Source organism: Trypanosoma cruzi, genomic scaffold (assembly GCF_000209065.1).
Source record: "Trypanosoma cruzi strain CL Brener 1047053516775 genomic scaffold, whole genome shotgun sequence".
In the NCBI taxonomy this organism is placed as follows: Eukaryota; Euglenozoa; class Kinetoplastea; order Trypanosomatida; family Trypanosomatidae; genus Trypanosoma; species Trypanosoma cruzi.
In genome coordinates this window covers 299,267-316,787 of record NW_001849560.1, presented here as the reverse complement: position 1 = coordinate 316,787, position 17,521 = coordinate 299,267, and the positions used below count along the sequence as shown (strand labels likewise).

Genomic DNA, 17,521 nt, shown 5'->3' with positions numbered 1-17,521 from the left:
CACGTAAGCCCAAGAGACATGTGAATAGAAAGACAAACAATAAAGAAAGAAAAAAAAATAAAAATGAATCTGCCTGGAATTCACAGCAGAAAAAAAAAGAGGCACAAATGCACAGATCCCACACGGGTCCGGTGAAATAACTGACAGATTCCGTGCAAGGGGTGTGTTGTCACAACGTGCCGTCTGGATTCACCCACGCCGTGCGAAGCCGCGCGGCTCTTTTCGCGCGCTCCGCCTCCTCGACAAGGTGAATCCGGGCAAGTTCACGCACACCCGCAGGAATGCCGCTCTCGTCCAACGTCCGCAATTCCTCCTCCTTCTCATCCCCCGGTGCCTTCTCAGCCCTCACTGCGGCACGACTCGTCTTAACTGCCTCCCTCCGGCTCGTCTTCTCCAGCGTGTCCACCTCACGCAGTAGGCCCCGTACAGATGTCACTAAAAATTGAAGGCTCTGCTCGTCACTCAATGCATGTACGGGAGCAGCATCATTATTCACACTGCTATCAACACCAATGCTGCTCCTGTTATTAGTCCCGCAAACGACACGGTTAAGGGCGTGAAAGAAATGTCGTGGGTCGTCCTCTTGCACCAACGCACGGAGAAGCGGAATGGCTGCACGAAATCCGTCTTCACGACGGGCGCGTCTCTCCACACACTGCAAGATATCCGCCTTCTCCGCCTCGCTAAAAACGGTCCTTGGCAAACCCTGAAACTCCGGCAAGAGTTCGTTCTTTCTCGCACGAAGCAGCACAAAAAGCAGATGCCCCACTGTGCCGTCACGCGCTAATAGCGAAGCGAAGGCCCTCACAGTTTTGGGACCACATCGCAGGCCCTTCTCGCGTGCGTACACCTCCACCAACAGCGCCAAGGTCCGTTCCGAAAGAGACACGCCCAGAGATACTGCGGCACGTATCACCTCCCACTTTTTCACGTGGCTTAACGTCAGTGCGTAAAAGACAAACATGCCGTGGGCTGCCACGCTGTCGCTGCGGTACTCCGTCTGAAGGCGTTCGCCCAGACGACGCTGCAAAAGTATCCCCTTCGCGGAGTGCCACACCGCACAGTGTTCGACCGCCACAGGGTCCACAGAAGGATGCTGCATAAGAGAAAAGACAGTTTCATCAAATGGAACATCGTGATCTGCCATGTGCTTCGCGTGAGCCAAGGCATCATCCACCCTCCCACTGGCTGCGCAGCAGTACACCCACGCGGACAAAACCCCGGACGTCATTGTCTGTTGCTGCTCCAGCCGTCGAAAGAGCAGCTGGCAAGTTGTAAAGTAGTGTGGGTCCAGAATGCACTGGTATGCCGCCATACAGAGAAGCACCCGCAGCAACGTCGGCGGTAGCGCAAACTGCTCCTCGGGTGGGTTCTGCAACGAGGAAAATGTCCGGCACTTCATAAAATCTTCGTACATAATATGCGGAAGGGGCGCATCAGGTTTATTCAGCAAAGTTTTGAACAAAAAGAAGTAATTATGATCCATAATGTACCGAAGAACGTCGTGATACGGCATGCGCTCCGCAATTTTCTCCAGTCCCTCGTGCATGGGTAACCTCCAGAACTCCTCCTTGCTGGGCAGGTACACGCTGTTTCGCACCAGCGGCTTTAAGGCGGGCAATTCGTGCTGCAGCCACGCCTTGTTGAACGCCCCGCTGCGCTCTGCGTCAAAGCGGGGTGACGTGGGCAACGCGTACGGCGGATCCGGCAGCTTGACGCCCTCCTCACGGACGCAAAAAAAGAACGTCAGTGACGCGCCTTCACCTCGACGGATGTGCGTCTGATGCAGGCGCCGCATGCTAACACACACACACACACACAGGGTCCCCTCTGTTTCCGCGTGATAAAAAAAAAAAAAAAACCCGCTCTACGGTCAAAGGGCAAAGAAGAGAACAAAAACGTCCCTCCCCTCGTGTCCTGCGCGGTGGACGCACGCCGAGGCACCCGCATCCAAAGAAGAAAGGAGAGGGACGTGACCAGTGATGCGACACCAGGCTCAGAAAAAGGAAGAAAGAAAAAACGCACCGTGGCAGTACGTTGAGAAACAACAAAATAAGATTTAAGATGCCACCGTGCAGCAGAGAAGTTTGTTTTTTTCTCCTTTTACTTTTTCCCAGAAGGACTTCGCAGGAAATCGTATAATTCCTTCTGCGGGCGCATAAGAAAAAGCTGCGGTCGTGCCTCTCCCACCGCCTTCATAAAGCGAATCTTTTCTTCCACGCTGTCCACGCGCGTAACTTTGACGGAGCCGCCGCCATTCCGATAGTTGTAGCACTCCTGAAAGATAAAGAGAACCGCATTTTTCTCCTCCTCCAACTCAAACGTCACGGATATCGGTGGCTGCGGAGGGCCTGCTGCGGCGACGATGCCCAACTCCCCGCCGGGGCCTGCGTACAGCTCGGTCATATACTGCATCGCCACGCAATGTTTGATGTTCCGCGCGTCTCCCGCGAGCCCTTCCTCTCTGGCAACAAAAAAGCACGTTGCTGTCACCCACGCACACCGACGCTGTGCCTTCTTGGAGCCCTTCCAGTCCTTCGACAGCTGGCTTACAAACCCAACCCAGTGCAGAATTTTGGACGCAATGGGCGAAAGGATGTTTGCAAATTTTCCCTTAAGATTAACGATACGAAGACCCGTGCGGGGATCCTCTACGAGCCTCCACGCCTGGCTCTTCTTCTCCACCAGGCGCATCTCCTTCTTGAACACCTTTGCCGCGTCAGTCGTGGACCGCACCACCTTGACGTTTACTTTCCAGAACGCCGAAATCTTCTGTAGGATTTCCACCAGTCGCTCCGCCTGCTTTGGTAACTGCAGAAACAACTCAAGCCCATCCAACGTTTTCAAGCCAACTGCAAGACCGTCAAAAATGTGCATCTCATGAAGCCGGAGGATGTCAACGCAGATAATCATCGCACCTGTTTGAACGTCGCCAAGGTACACACAATTTGGCGTGACAAAGCAGCCGACGAGTGATTCCTTGCTAGCGAGAAACCCTTTAAATAGCGATTTCACTGTTTCCGCAAAAAATAGGCGTCGACCCAACTTTGTGCCAAATAAACCGCAAAGATTCCACCCAGGCGGAAGGCAAGTGAGGCTGAAGCGGGCATCGTGTAGGTTGTAATCTTGAGTTCGCTCGTCCCCCTCTTCATCAGACAGGGCGCGCCTGTTACGCGGCAGGGAGTCGTCATCGCTGTATTGGGCGTATAACTTGCGGATCTCCTCCTTCTCATCATCGCACGGCACGGCGACGGGTGGTGCGACATCCCCCGTCCGTGAGGGTTCCACCGTTGTTGTTGTCGGTCCGAAAGACGCCGGCACAATTTCAGGCATCATCGACGTCCCCGACCCGCCGGTAGGGACGGCGTGAGAAGACACGTCTTTCTTTTCCTCGAACACATCCGCTGCCGCGTCGTTTCGCCGGACGTCAAAAATAACATCTTTTCCCTCCGCCAGCCGTCGCCGGTCCGCCTCGTACTCCTTCTCCCAGTCATCCATTTTTGCTGCTGCTGCTTCTTCTTCCAAGCAAGACTAACGCACACACACACACACATCGCAAAACGCATTTATATTGGGGAAGAAGGGGAAAAAAAGCAGGAAAAAAAAAAAATAGAAAATAAATAAACAAGAAATTTAATCTCTGCATGAGCATGCAGGCATACATATCACCTCCACTAGCAAGTTTTCATGTCTTCCCTAATCATCGTGTTGGTGCAGTTGGTTTTGTTTTGTTTTGTTTTTCCTCTGCCTCTTCATTGTTGTCATTTTATACATAATTACATAAAAAGTCTTCTCACTCTTTCTCTCTCTCTCTCTACATCCCAAACAGACATCTATCGCGTCTGTCTATCCTCAATCCTCCCGATCACCTTGAAGGACCACTGCATGTCCTCGGTGTCAACAATGAGAGTCCCCTCCACTCGCGGTAGACGGGCTGAGGGGGCAAACCGCACCTGCAGCGGTGTCGCAACCCCCGGGTTGCGCTGGCCCACCAAAAACGGATGCAGCACCCCACGCGCATTTATTACAGAAAAATCACGAGAGCTTTCAGGGGTAAAATAGGCACTGAAAGGAGAAGTGTGTGGAAACACATTGTACATGTCGAATACGACGGCGGATACGGTGCGAAGAGCGGCCTTAATAGTCACCACATCGTCATACTCAGCCCGTAAGGCATCCAGAACGATAGAATACCGCCACGCCGCACCCTTTCCAGAGCGAACGACAAGGTCAGCCGCGGCAAGGAAGGAACGCAAGGGAGCAAAGCGTATATTGACAGTAAGCAGTTCCTTTGCTGCGTTGGAAACCTCCACCTTGCTTTGAAGACTTGCCTCTACAGCCGACGCGTACTGCTGGTGACGCTCTAATTCCAACGCCACGGAGAGGCAACACTCCTCTTCCGTAAGCCCCGGTGCTTCCAACGTGATCGTCTCCTCCAGCTGGCGCCTTGCCACGCAACGGAAACGCCGAGGCGCATCGCGGCAACGCCACTCCGCAACACCCCTCAGCGGGAATCTCCACGTGAAATTTTGCGCCTCCTGCGCCGAAGTCTCCGGACGCACGAGGACGGTGGCCTCATGGCGACCGACAGATTTGGGCGTGTAGGTAAGCGATATGGCACCCTCCGCCCCCGGTGCGATGGATGGCAGCTGCGGCATCGTAGCCAAGGTGTAATACCCCTCCTTGTCGCAGCAAAGTTCCACTACGGGGACGATGTGTACATCAAACGGATTTTTTATCTTGAGCGCCACGGACAACTTTCCCCCGACGTCGCAGACACACTCCACCGGGGCGCTCTCCGCGGGCGGACGGCCGACACCGCGGCAGTGGTAGCGCCACTCGCCAAGATCCGGATTATATAGCCTGAGCATTGTCTCCTGTGGCTTCTCTATTGCAGTAGGCGTATAAGCAACATCAACCGTCAGCTCCGAATAGGCTGGAATCGTCAAAAGAGCCGGTGCCGTTGAGAAATTACGGGGGTTGGTATTGAATACAACAAGAGTCCGTTCAATGGAGGTGTTGTTTGGTATCCGAACCTGCATCACCTCTGGAACACCAATCTCGCTTTCAAATGCAATCTCTTCAGGAGCCGCCTCCTCGACAACAATGCGCAGTTCGTACCAGAACTCACCTGCCTCCTCGCTGCAAAATGCAAGGCGTCCGTCAAAGGAGCCAAGTTGGGATGGAACAAATAACAGCGAGTACACCGCGGGGGCGCCGGGTTCCACAAGGATAGAGTTCTCACCAAAAAGACCAGGGCCGAAGCGACGCACATTAAATATGAGAGATTTGTCACTTGGGTTCTGAATACTCACGTCGGCTGTCACAGGAGTGCGTGTATCGGTCCTTATCTCAACCGTACCCTCCTTCTCAGGGGGGCTGACATTGACTGTCACGGCATACCACGCATAGCGTCCATTGGGGGCACGACACATAACCGTCCCTGCATATGTGCCACCCATCACAGGATGCAATACGAGTGAGTACTTGCTGGTAGATCCTCTTCGCACCAAAAGTGACGACTCCCCTCGAGCAAAGGGCAGATCCGTCTCCACGAGATATGTGGCATCCACACCACTGACGTCAGGCACTGTCAATGTCACTACACAACGTTCGCGTGCCCGGCAGTCCACAAAGAGCACATCCTCTGACACTGGCTCCTCCGCCTCGCCGATAAGCGTATATATACGGCGTTCCCCCGTCGTATTGTTGAATAGGGTCAGATTTCCATTTGCCGAGGAAATCCACGCAGGGCAGTAGCGCAGTGGATACTCCCGTTGCTTCCCACACGGTACACGCATCTCTTTTGGCCCACTGAACCCCGGACCCGTCACGGTGGCCGTAATCAACCAATTCTCATTGGTGTTATTCGTCACAGACAAGCCCTGTGTGATAAGTTGTCTAGCAGGGCAGGCAAAACGAAGAACGCCTCTTTCACCGGTCGGAACACACTTGCCAGTCAACTGAATGCTACGCACATCGTACTTTGAGGCAAGAATAATGTAACAATTGTACTCACCGAGATATTTGGGCAAAAATGTGAAAGACAATGGCAACATCGACTCGCCTGCCACAAATGTGACATTCTCGGGGCCGCGAAAAAAGGGATTCGGGCCAACGTTGGCCTCGTTCACAAAGCACACACTGTAGGGCACACCCACAAGATCCGGCATAAGGGAACGTTTCCCGGCGCGCACAACAGAGGCGCGGCGATGGTCCTCAGCCGCACGCAGCATCCTTTCAAACGGTGCATTCTGAAGTTTCAAGAAAATTGTCTGCGTGCACTCCTCCCCAGACTCGGCCCGGATGCTCACTTTGTCCGTCACCTTTGGCATCGTGCATGTGCCAACGACAAGGTACGAAAACTCGCCCTGCCGTTCGTCATGAAATGTGATGTGAGCCTCGTATTTACCGCGGGCAAAAGGAAAAAACTGCACCACCACCTTTGATTTCTCGCCGCTGCGGAAAGGAACGACTCCAACGGGGATACTGAAGGCATTCTGTATCGTTTTACCAAAATCCCCCTCAGGGTACCCGGCATCATTCTTATACTCCTGCGCAAAGCGAAGGGTTGCCACACAACTCTCCGGAAAAGGGCTTTCCACAAGCATCTCATAATGAAGGGATGTATACAGCGGGGTCTGAATGTTTATGACACGCAGGGGTTCATTGTTAGGGACAGCGGCGAGACGAAACACAACGGGTGCCCGCTCATCCATGAGGCAAGCGGAGGTGTCAATGACAACACACTCCCCTTCTACGCGGCGGTTAAAAAGCAACGTCACCTCCACGCTGAGTTGCACCGCACCACCAGCATCGACGCTGAACTCCCGTGGCAGTGCTCGGAAGACGGCGTTGCTCATCTCAACGGTGTACGTACGTTCCGTGTTCGACGCGTTCGCCACCTCCAGTGACCGTGACATCGGGACAAGCAGTTTTCCCTCAAGCAAAATGACGGCAGACGGAATGAAGCGCGGCAGAAAAACAAAGAGCGTCGCGACAAGCAGCAGCCAGTCGACGGTGTTGTACTCTAGCAGGTCACGTGGCGCGGCACAGGCGGGAAACCCAAGGTAAGTCAGCATGGCAAAAAGCAGCCCCACATTGTTCTCCACATCATTTCGAGTTTTAGGCTCAGAAACAAGGCGTTCCATCAATGAAAAACGTGTTGCTGCCGAAGGCACATATGCAAGAATGCAAGCAATCACACCCACACAGTCGCATAGGTCGTCAAATCCCCGAAGCACCTTCGTCCTACCCTTCAGCAGACCCTCCCTCTTGCACTTCTGCACATTGTAGAAAACCCACCAAAGCAGTAAACCTTCTTCGGCGCTGAACACATTGCTTTCGCGAAGGGCCGCCTGAAAAGGTGCAGGTTCCCACGTGGCGTTTGAAAGATACGCCTTCATCCCCGGGTAAAGCTGAGAAATGGCCGCAAGATCCACCTTGGGAAGATAAAACACACGAATAAACTGCAGGATTACTGTCACCCACGCGTGATCCGCACGCGTGGCAAAGGCGATTTCTGAAAGAACATCCGCACCGGAGCTCTCGCAGTGACGGCGGTACGCGCCGTAATTCAACAAATACGGTAGGCGGACTTCACTCAAACATCCGCCCTTCGACTTTATCATTGACACCAATAACTGGAGAGAATTCAACGACCTTTCGCTCCCAGTGGGTCGAGCCAATTTATTGGGTTTCTTACCAGAAAGTCGGCACGCCGCCTCAACAAGTTGGCGTCCGTCACTCGACTGCAGTGCATAGATGAGATCATCCACAGGCTTTTGGAAAACGCTATGATTTAGCCACACCCGCAGGTTTTCAATCGCGTGTTTTGAATACATAATTTGTCCAACGGCATCCACGTAGCCAAACGGAGAAGATGTGAGCGTCAGGCGACGCTCAGGACCCACTGAATGATGCTTACGATCATTCGTAGCACTGTCACCGGAGCCGGTAGCAGCAGCGCTAGAGGGAAACGCAGGGACGTCATCGTGGTAGATGAGTGGCATAATCCGCTCCTCCTTTTCCTCCGAACTTTCTTCCTCTTCACTGTGCCCTACAGCCACGACGGCATCCTCAGGGACCCTAATATGTGAGAAGCCGCGCTGAAACATAACGTATGGAGCGGTCGTAAGAAATGAGTTGACGGCTGTGGCGGTTACAGGAATCGTGAGTGTTTCACACTTGTCTGATGTAAATGTAATGGATGTCGAGAGTGTGACAGGCTTCGGGGAGCAGAACTCCACAACGACAGGAATACGTGAGGAAGAGTTAAAGGTGGCACCGTGTGGGAAGGTGACGGTGAGTGGGCCCTGCCCCTTGCTGGAGTATCGTACATCAATGGTGTCAAAACTGTCATTTTTAATATACATCGCCTCTCGCACCACAACATTGAGAGGAACGGCAGGAAAAACAAGTTCGTCCTTGTCGCACAAAATCCGTGGATTGGCAGCAAACCCAGAGACCCGCACCTCCGCACAAGGACGCAGGTGGTTCCCGTCAATATACACAGAGTAGCTTTCCTGCCAATTGCCCTCCGTGGTCGGCGCAAATGCGACGTGCAGAAGTTCACTTGTGTGGGGTGCCAACGTGCCACTCTCTGGGTTCACGTGGAAGGGGGATACTTCGCACGCAGCGCTCTTATCGCTGCTTCTTTCTTTCTTACTGCCATCGCCACGAGTCAAAATGAGTTCCCACCGCACCGAATCACCAGAGAAGTTCTCAATCGCGACGGACATTGGCACAGCGGTGCTCCCGATAACTGTGCGCGGGAATTCGAGGACTTGTCGCCCCACGGCTATCTTTGACACCATCGCCCGTGCAGAAATCGCAAGTGGCGCCAGTGGATTCATCTCATTCGCCCCAATCTGTCGCCACGCAACGAGGAAGCGCTCATCGTTGCTTACGCCGATGGGACGGTAAACAAACAGCACGTTCGCTTCGCTGTGAGGCGGGATGGTGACGTACGTCTCCCCTGGAACGGATTCACCGCGACCCCGCCACGCCAGCGAGGCCGCCCCGCCCTCCGGGCAGCGCAGCGAGTATTCTGAAAGATAGCGGAGGTCCACAAACACGACAGCCGCCACGTCACCACTGTTTTGAAAGCGTACCGGTAGCGCCTTCTCCGTTCCAATGTAAACTGAGTCAAACTCCAAAAGAACTTCTCCGTTGGTCCGTGGAGGTGACAAAATACACAACGGTGCCACACATATCTCTGCGGTGAGGTTTAGCTTCAGCGGTCTTCTCATGCCACGCACAAAACAAAGCAAAACAGCCTGCAGCAAACCCGGTGTATCATGCAGCACGGCAAGTGTGATCTCCTCCGCCTCGCCCACCCCAACACGGCTACACATTGGCGTGACCGTAACCCACTCCGGTACAAATTCAAAGGAGAAGTAGGCGCTATTGCGCCCTTTGTTCTGCAGCAAGACAGTCGCTCGTGTCGTCAAACCGGCAGGTACCTGTAGCAATTTAATTACATGTTCACCGCCTGCCGTTACACTCGCACGACTAGCGGCACTGCCGCCGCCCAAAATATCCGACCACCCGCATGACGTAGGGGCAATGATACCCCTCAGACGAAGCACTCTCGCATCCAATGCTCCCTTCACATGCAATTCTGCCCTTGTCTCCGCGCTAAGAACACTCTGAGGTGGACTAAACGTCAATTGTGCCGTCACCTTGCTCAGTGGAGCAATAGAGCCATTCATCGGTTCAATAGTGAAAGGGCCATTGTTCAGCGACCAGGCGTAGAATGCCTCGCTGTTCCCGTGATTGAATAGCGTCACGGTGGCGTACGCTTTGAGATCATCCCCAAATTCCGCAAAGTTAATCACGACATCGTCACGCGACAAGGTCACCTCGACTGGCACAACATCCGCCTGCAGTGTAAATCGCAGCATATAACGCCCATTTATTTTGATCTGTACAACCTGCTGGTATGTTTGGACCACCGAGCTGTGGAAACTCACGTCGTATGCGGCCGCGCGACCAGCCGGAATGACCTGCGAGTGTGGAGAAAAAGACAATTGGGTCTCCTCCGTCGGCATCTCCGCCAGCACCGTGGCGGAGGTCCCGTTGTACAAGAAAAACGTTTTGGTTGAGGTGGAACCGACGGTCACCCGCTTGTAGTCAATCACTTTGATGGGTGCCGCGATGCGCAGGAGCTCCATCGGCTGCAACTCACGCCGGTAATCCCGCCGCTCCACCGCGTTGCTCGGGGTCTCCTTGAACACCTTTCGGATGAGCGTCTTTGCGTCCAGCAAGACGGGTGAGAAGTGGTCGGCCTCGCGCAGCAGTGAAACTTCTCCCCTGTCCTTTTTCTTGCCGATGGCGGCGGGAATCTCCGGCTCGGGTGGCTGCAGGCCCTCCGCTGGCGTCATACCAATGTCAACGGCATCCAACTTCGTCTCCGCCGCGGGAATTACAATGGCACATGGCGGTTCCTTCACCAAAGTGACGCTCTTTCGCGCGCAGACAAAATCCTCCGGCAGTTTGTCGGCCCCACCGACAATCTTCCGCGGCGGAACGAGTGATTTCGCAACGCCCAAAAAAGTCAGGCTGTGCTCTTCCGTCTCATTGAAGACAACCTTCAAATGCTCCTCAAATTTACCTAGACGACGTGGACAAAAAGTCAATCGAACGGCGCGTGAACAGCCGGGTTTCACTTTCCCGTCGGCAGGGTCAATGGAGAAATGGGCGACGCGAGGAAACGCAAAATGCAGCGGCATCTCACTATGCCCATTGTGCACCGTCAAAATCACATCGCGGGTATCGTTCATGGCGCACTGGCTAAAGTCCACAACAGGCTGCGACAACCACGCGGCAGTCGTTGTGCTGGTCCCAGTCACACGTACCGTGTGTGTGTGTTCCATCTCCAGGAAAAGCAGCGAGTAAAGACACTCGTACACGTTATTTAAGACACGTGGATTCTCGCGGCGGCACGACCAACCCTGCGGGGAATATGCCATGGGCGGTGCAAAGACAGCGGTCACACGTGTCGTCTCGTGCGGACCAATTCGGCCTTGTCGCGGCACAAAGTCAAACGGCTGCGGGTTTTGCTGCTCAGCCGAGATGTCCGCTGCGGCCTGAAACGCGAAACTCACCGGCTGCTCGCTGTCGTTGCGCACATCAAGCTCCACCACGCTTCTCGTGCCCAAGTACGTCTTGGCAAACGCCAGTGCGTGTACCTCCTCACCGCTGCACGGGTCAATAAGGACGCCTTTGCTGTCCATCACATCCACCTCCAACAGCAGTGTCCGCTGCTTCGCCTCGCCATCCACGTCGATATGAAGCGGCAGCTGGTGGTGACCGAAATCTAGCTTCAGGAGCTCAACGCAGACGTCCACAAAGCCCATTGGCGGAGCAACGCAGTTCAGTGGTCTCACCTTTACTCCTGTATTTTGTTTTCCAATTTTTATGTGCACGTGCTTGTCACGCCGGCCCTTGTTTGTGAAGCGCAGCACCTTCGACAAACCACGACAGTCTCGCTCAACCCGTCCAAAGTTTAACTTCGTGGGAAACTCCAGATCCGGGCTACACTTCGCCACAAGCGGCACCGTGATAGATTCCGTGTTGGTGAATACAACAAAGCTGTCCTGGTAGTCCTGCGCCACGTGCGTGATGAACTCCACCTCAATCACGTATGAAAGTCTTGGGGCCAGACGCACCGAGGCGGTATTAATACGAAAAACGTGCTGGTTCCTGGGGGGCGTAAAGCGCACAGTGCACATGGAGTGTGCGTCATTCCGCACAGTGAAGGGAATGACGTACGTCGTGTCAACATCGAAATTGACATAAAACCCTTGCGGCGGATTCACTTGAATCGCCGTGTTCTCCGTGGGGGCCATCCGTGCGTGTTCCTACCACCGCCCCTCTCTCCCTTCTGTTTTATTTTTTCTTCCTTTTTCTCTCTTACAAGGCGCAGGCACAGAAAAACACACAAGCAGCCCTCGGCTCCCCACTCGAGTTCTTTACTTTCCTTCGCAAGATTGGCTCAGCCACATGGAAACCAAAAGAAGCAACAGCAGCAGCAGAAAAGAGGTAGAAATAATGGACCATAAATAAAAAAGTCTGCGAACCACACATGTATACACACATATATGCATTTATACATGTATGAAAGTGTGTGTGTGTGTGTGTGTGTGTGACGCTGCGTCACGATGTGTGGTACTCCTCGCGGAGATGCGCAGAAGCAACACCGGGAAAGATAAGCAGTTTATTTTCTTCCGCGTTACACAACTTGCCGGGGAAGAGACTCACCCCCGCCCTCCCCTCCCACACACAATGCATTCTTATTATTTTATTCGATCACCTCAGAAATAACTTTTTCTTTTTTTCTACTCCTCATCTGTCTCCACCCCTCCCACCCCTCCTTTATTCCTCTCGGGCCCTCTCTCTCTCTCTCTCACTGCACTTCGTTCATGCGCCTCGTCTTGACCCTCGTACTCGTGACGGCCAAAAAGTTAACTTGCATGCCGCCGCTCCAGCAGCGACAGCGGCTCAATCTGCACGCTGCGTGAGAGGAGGATGCTGTGAGCGACGCGGTCACGTACAGCGGCCTCCTTCTTTCCCTTGCGCACGGGCCCCACGTGTGCCGTGATGGTGCCAAGTGCCGGTGCCGCTGCCAGTGCCCACTGCGCGTATGAAGACAAGACACCAACGGCCTCCACGATGGTCACCTCCGCCGCCGCCTCCTCGCGGGACACAACGGCACGTTTGTCGTTGCCCAGCACCGTGACCATCACAACGTCCGCAACGGCGCAAAGTAATCCAACGGCGCCAAGCGCACCGGCGGCGAGAGCTGTGAGGGCCGTCTCGCACATTGCTGCCGTGAAGAGCTTCGCCTGCATGTGTCCGACGCTCCGGCAAAAGGCACGCACTGGCGGACCCCACTCCAACAGTCGCACCCCACCTGCCACAAGTGTTGGCTTCGTCGAAAGCAACACAGCGAGGGTGAGACGGATTGACGGGTCAGAGACGCTCAAGACACGTAGAATCGTTAGGGGATGCAGTGACTGCGCAACGGCAATGTACCGCACAAGAGAGCTGTTGTCGCAGTTTTTCCCACTTGCTTTCTGAATCGCGTCAAGAATGGCGTGAGAATATTCCCCCGCAGCGTCCAGTGTGCATGAAACATAGCGGCAGTCGCGAACAATCATGGCGAAAGAACTGCACGCGGGGTTCCTTAAAAAGGCGACTATGGCATCAACCTCTTTCTCTATATCATTGCCTTCTTTTCTCTTCCTCTTCGGCGTTGGCACGTGCGGCACGTCACGTGGCTCCCTCGCAACCTGCTGCATCAGCCAGTCACACAATGTCGTCTTTGTTGCCGCTCCGTCCCTGTCATCATCTTCCCGCACTTCCAAGACACGCCTACCCATCAGCACATATAGACTGGACCCCCATGCAGTCAAGAATATTGCATCACTCCCTGCGGCACGCTGCAGCACCACCTCTCGCATCACAGATCCGGAGAGGAGCTTCGAGAACTTCACAACCCCGTCAAAGGAATTGTCCACCGCCCATGTGTCACCCGTGTGCGTGTGTCCCACATCCGCAGGGACGAAGGGCAGCTGCGTCAAGTCTGTAGAGGACACCGTCCACTCCATTGTGGCCAGGGACAAACTCCTCGTCAACAACTTCGTGGTGTCGCCGCTGCTGCTGCTGCTTGTAGCGTCAGCAAACACAAACAACACTTCGCGCCTGGACCAATTGAACGACCACGACCTCAACGATGCATTCGACTCAAACGGCAAAGCCAGACCGCCGCTTCGTGTCTCGCTTTGCATTGTCACGCATGCCGGCCCCACCGCGAGAAGAAGAGCGCTCACACGCCGCGTCGTCCCGCAGTACATCACAACCCCGAGCGTGTGATCAACATCGCCGGCAACGGCGCCAGCAGGGGATCCGTCCATCATGAGCACCTCCGTCGAGTCCCCGGTAAGGCCCGGGTGGGGCAGCGTTACGCGGCCAACCAAAGGCAGTCGTGTCACCTCAGCCCCACGGGTGGGGTCAAGCGCGTAGCAGGCAACCGATTCGGCGGTGCGCACCACCAGCGTTGTGCCAAAAAACACCCGCATCTCCTCAATTCCGCTGGAGGCTGGCGGTGGGGGCTCCAACACGTCCCGCGACTCCTGCACACTTTCGTTGCCGCAGCAGCAGCAGCAGCGACGGAAGTGAATGTGGCCCACTTCAGCGAAAAAGACGCCGCACTCCTGCAGCGCGGCCCCGGGAGGATGCCACGGCGCAAGGCACACGGTACTTTTTGCCAAAGAAACCTCCACAACCGAAGAGGAGGCGGATGACAGCGCGGATCCCGGCAGTGGGCAGAAGTACACGACGTGTCGGCCGCAGGCTGCCATCGTTGATTCGTCCAGAACCTCGAGACGCTCGCATTTCAGCGGCAGTTTTGTCACCTCCGTCATGTGTCTGTGAGTGTGTGTGTCGTTGCCGCCGCAAAAAAAAAAAAAAAAAAAACTAAAAAGGCTGAACTGCAAGTCCCTTATTCCTGCTCCTACCCGTGAGTGCATACAGAAACAAATATATATGTATATATTTATATATTTAAAAAATAAAAAAATAAAAAGAGTACGGCATGAAAACCAGGCGTCACGCATCGCCCCCACCCGCTCAGAGAACAGAGAGATGCGGTGGCACACGTCAGTCCATGTGTGCACGGCAATATTTGCAAGCGCATCCATACATTCAGAGGGACACACACACACAGAGAGAGAGAGAAAGACTGAAAAAAAAGAAAAAAAAAAAAAACGAATGGAACAAACAAGTGGCCATGCTGGCCAAAAAAAAAAAAAAAAAAAAAAAGCAGCCGACTGGTCCGTGCGTCTCCTGTTAAATCCTCATGAACGGTGCCAATTATAACATCTGATGGCGTGTCACCAACAGACACGCAACGCGAAAAAAAAAAAAAAAAAAAAAAAAGAAAAGGAGAGGAGAGGAGGGAAAGTGATGGTCGTTCCATTACAGAAGCACAAACATGCACAAAGAGAGAGAGAGAGATATGCACAGGCATTGCAATGACATGCAATTCCAGCAAAAAACAACACCAATAAAAATTTAAAAAAGCAAAAAGACCAAAAATGAAGTTTAAATCCCCCTTTTTCCTGCGTGTTTTTGTTTGTGTTTTTTTTTTTCTCTTTCCCTCCCCTCCCCTCCCCTCCACTCCCCTCCACCCTTTCGTTTTTCGTTTTTCGTTTTTCGTTCTTTTGCATCTTCTTTTTTTTCTTTTTTTTCTTCTCGGTTTTCGTCCGTTTGTGTACTTCACTGAAGAAAAACTGACAAATAATACCTTCCCCCCTAAGAAAAAAAAGAAGAACAAAAAAAAAAAAAAAAAACATGATTTTTAGGGGCGACTTCGAATGTGTGGGACAAAAATAAAAACGCACACACGCACGCACACGTACCGGTACCAATAAAAAGTATTTGAATGGATAACGCACGTTGTGGCCGTCGTAGCCGTGGGAAGAAAAGGGCATATTATAGAAGATATAGATAAAGATATAAATATCCAGCGCTAGCGCCGCACATGTGTGCGTGTGTACGTTACATTTATTATTGACAAGGACGCGTCGTGTAAAATTCACAGCAAAGCCAGAATTTCTGCGTCCATTGCACTGCCCCAACACCAACACCGCCACCACCAACATATATATATATATATATACACACACACAACAAAAAGACGCGTGCACGTAAATTTTGCTCAGGCGTCGCATTCCTATCCCTCTGTGTTATAACATTCATCCATGCATACATCTCTCTCACTCTCTCTTTCTCTCCTTCAGTTTTTTGTGTTTTCTCCCGCCGCCGCAATCCCCTCACAAACACACACACACACACACATGCCTCCTTGCACTCCCTCCCTCCCTCCCTCCCACTTTACGCGCGATCGGCGGGACACAAAATGACGGTGAGAAAAGGGCCCAAACAAAAAAATGCCTGCGCCACGTCAAAAGGGGGTCCACAAAACTCGCACACCGCATTCGCCACGCACCTCTCCCCATCCTCCTCCTCCTCCCGCCGGCGCCTGCAGTCGTACTGACATCATGGCCGCAGAGAAGCACACGGCCAATTCAGCAAAAGCTTCTCGCGGTTTAAAAAAAAAAAGAAAAAAAGACTTTGCCCCCATTTCTCCCACTCGCTGTTTCCGCGGCACATTTTTCTTCTTTTCTTTTTTTTTTTTTTTTTTTCGTTACGCGCCCAGACGCCTCCGGCTGCAGGAAAAACAATTTTTGTGCCGCGATCAAAAGGCGCGTCCCTTCGGTGAGGAGTCAAACAAACAAAAGAAGAAAAAAAAAGAAAAAAGAAACGTCATGTGTTGTTGTTGTTGTTTTTCCTTCTCTTTTCTTCTGTTTTGTTTCTTCGGTTTTTCGTTTTTTAAAAGACACACACATGGACAGAAAGACACACACAAAAACAAAAAAAAAAAAAAAAATCACAAGACGCACACAAGGAGACACACACCAGAAAGCAGAGGAAAAAAGAAAAGAAAAAGAAGAAAGAAAAAAAAAACACATTTTTTTTTTGTTTTTTGTTTTTTGTTTTTGCCCAAAGAAAGCCGAATAATAATAACAGTAATAACAGTAAATGATGAATCAAAAAAAAACTTTGACAATTTGAAGGGGAAGGTAGAGTTATTATCATCATTATTATTATTATCATTAAAAAAAAAAAAAAAAAAGGAACACAACAACGGTCGAGGGGAAAGGGGAACAAATGCCTAACGATGATGATGCGTGCGGCCCACCACCACCAGCAGCAGCCATTCAGTTTTATTTGTTCTGCCTGTAAAGCCTCCTCCCCTCCCCTCCCTTCCCTTCCCTTCTCTTCTCTTCTCTTCTCTTCTCTTCTCTTCTCCCCACCGGCGTACAGGCAGACGACACCAAATATTTGTATGCATGCGTGCATGTATATAAATATATAAATATACACACAAGAACTTTCTCCTCTTATTTCTTTTTCACTTACTCGCAGTTGCCTCCCCCTCCACCCTACACGATTTCCGTCGCGTCGTTGACTTCTGCAGACACACACACACACACACACAGAGAGAGAGAGAGAAAGAAAAAGAAGGAAAATAAATTTAAATAAAAAAAAAAAAAAAAAGGTGTTTGTTTGTTTGTTTGTGTCTTATGGAAAAATACAATCGCAGATCCACAGCAGTCATTTCAACTTGACGCCTCACACAATTTTGTTTTTTTTTTTGTTTTTTTTGTTTTTGTTTTTTTTTGTTTTGTTTTTTGTTTTTTGTTTTTTTTTTATTCCTCATTTTGTCTAAAATAAAAATTATACTTTTGCCTCGTCTCCACGCATCACGTGCCTCCTCCTCCTCCCCCTCCTTCCCCCTCCTTTCTTTCCTCCCCGCTTTAATTTTCCCCTCTTTTTTTTTTTTTTCTTTTTTTTTTTTGAAATTTTTATTTATTTATTTGTTTATTTGTTCCCTTTCCCCATTATTTACTTCCGAAAGTCCCCCCGGCCCGGCCTAAAAAGGGGGGAGGGG

The 17,521-nt window shown here is 52.1% G+C and overlaps 4 protein-coding genes across 4 annotated transcripts, besides 27 other annotated features; all 4 read right to left on the bottom strand.

The window, feature by feature from the left end:
* Positions 1-17,521: part of a sequence feature (heterozygous, Esmeraldo-like haplotype) that runs on past the window's edge.
* Tc00.1047053510535.40 (hypothetical protein, conserved) lies at positions 170-1,798 on the bottom strand (the record flags this gene model as incomplete). Its single annotated transcript, XM_807595.1, has 1 exon — positions 170-1,798. One exon carries the CDS (start codon positions 1,796-1,798, stop codon positions 170-172), a length of 1,629 nt encoding a protein of 542 aa, XP_812688.1.
* Tc00.1047053510535.30 (uncharacterized protein) lies at positions 2,104-3,498 on the bottom strand (the record flags this gene model as incomplete). The annotated part of the gene is made up of 1 exon (XM_807594.1): positions 2,104-3,498. The coding sequence occupies one exon, from the start codon at positions 3,496-3,498 to the stop codon at positions 2,104-2,106; it is 1,395 nt and encodes a 464-aa protein (XP_812687.1).
* Positions 3,578-3,632: a sequence feature (T-rich).
* Positions 3,721-3,740: a microsatellite.
* On the bottom strand, positions 3,834-11,852 carry Tc00.1047053510535.20 (hypothetical protein, conserved; the record flags this gene model as incomplete). Its single annotated transcript, XM_807593.1, has 1 exon — positions 3,834-11,852. The coding sequence occupies one exon, from the start codon at positions 11,850-11,852 to the stop codon at positions 3,834-3,836; it is 8,019 nt and encodes a 2,672-aa protein (XP_812686.1).
* Positions 12,127-12,151: a microsatellite.
* Positions 12,328-12,414: a sequence feature (GA-rich).
* Positions 12,468-14,705, bottom strand: Tc00.1047053510535.10 (hypothetical protein, conserved; the record flags this gene model as incomplete). Its single annotated transcript, XM_807592.1, has 1 exon — positions 12,468-14,705. One exon carries the CDS (start codon positions 14,703-14,705, stop codon positions 12,468-12,470), a length of 2,238 nt encoding a protein of 745 aa, XP_812685.1.
* Positions 14,462-14,481: a microsatellite.
* Positions 14,543-14,590: a sequence feature (AT_rich).
* Positions 14,750-14,772: a microsatellite.
* Positions 14,804-14,826: a microsatellite.
* Positions 14,920-14,948: a microsatellite.
* Positions 15,133-15,161: a sequence feature (A-rich).
* Positions 15,162-15,192: a microsatellite.
* Positions 15,193-15,259: a sequence feature (A-rich).
* Positions 15,321-15,356: a microsatellite.
* Positions 15,841-15,864: a microsatellite.
* Positions 15,877-15,897: a microsatellite.
* Positions 16,179-16,211: a microsatellite.
* Positions 16,295-16,330: a sequence feature (T-rich).
* Positions 16,499-16,533: a microsatellite.
* Positions 16,656-16,685: a microsatellite.
* Positions 16,816-16,878: a microsatellite.
* Positions 17,048-17,068: a microsatellite.
* Positions 17,070-17,127: a sequence feature (T-rich).
* Positions 17,211-17,281: a microsatellite.
* Positions 17,341-17,371: a microsatellite.
* Positions 17,402-17,428: a microsatellite.
* Positions 17,435-17,460: a microsatellite.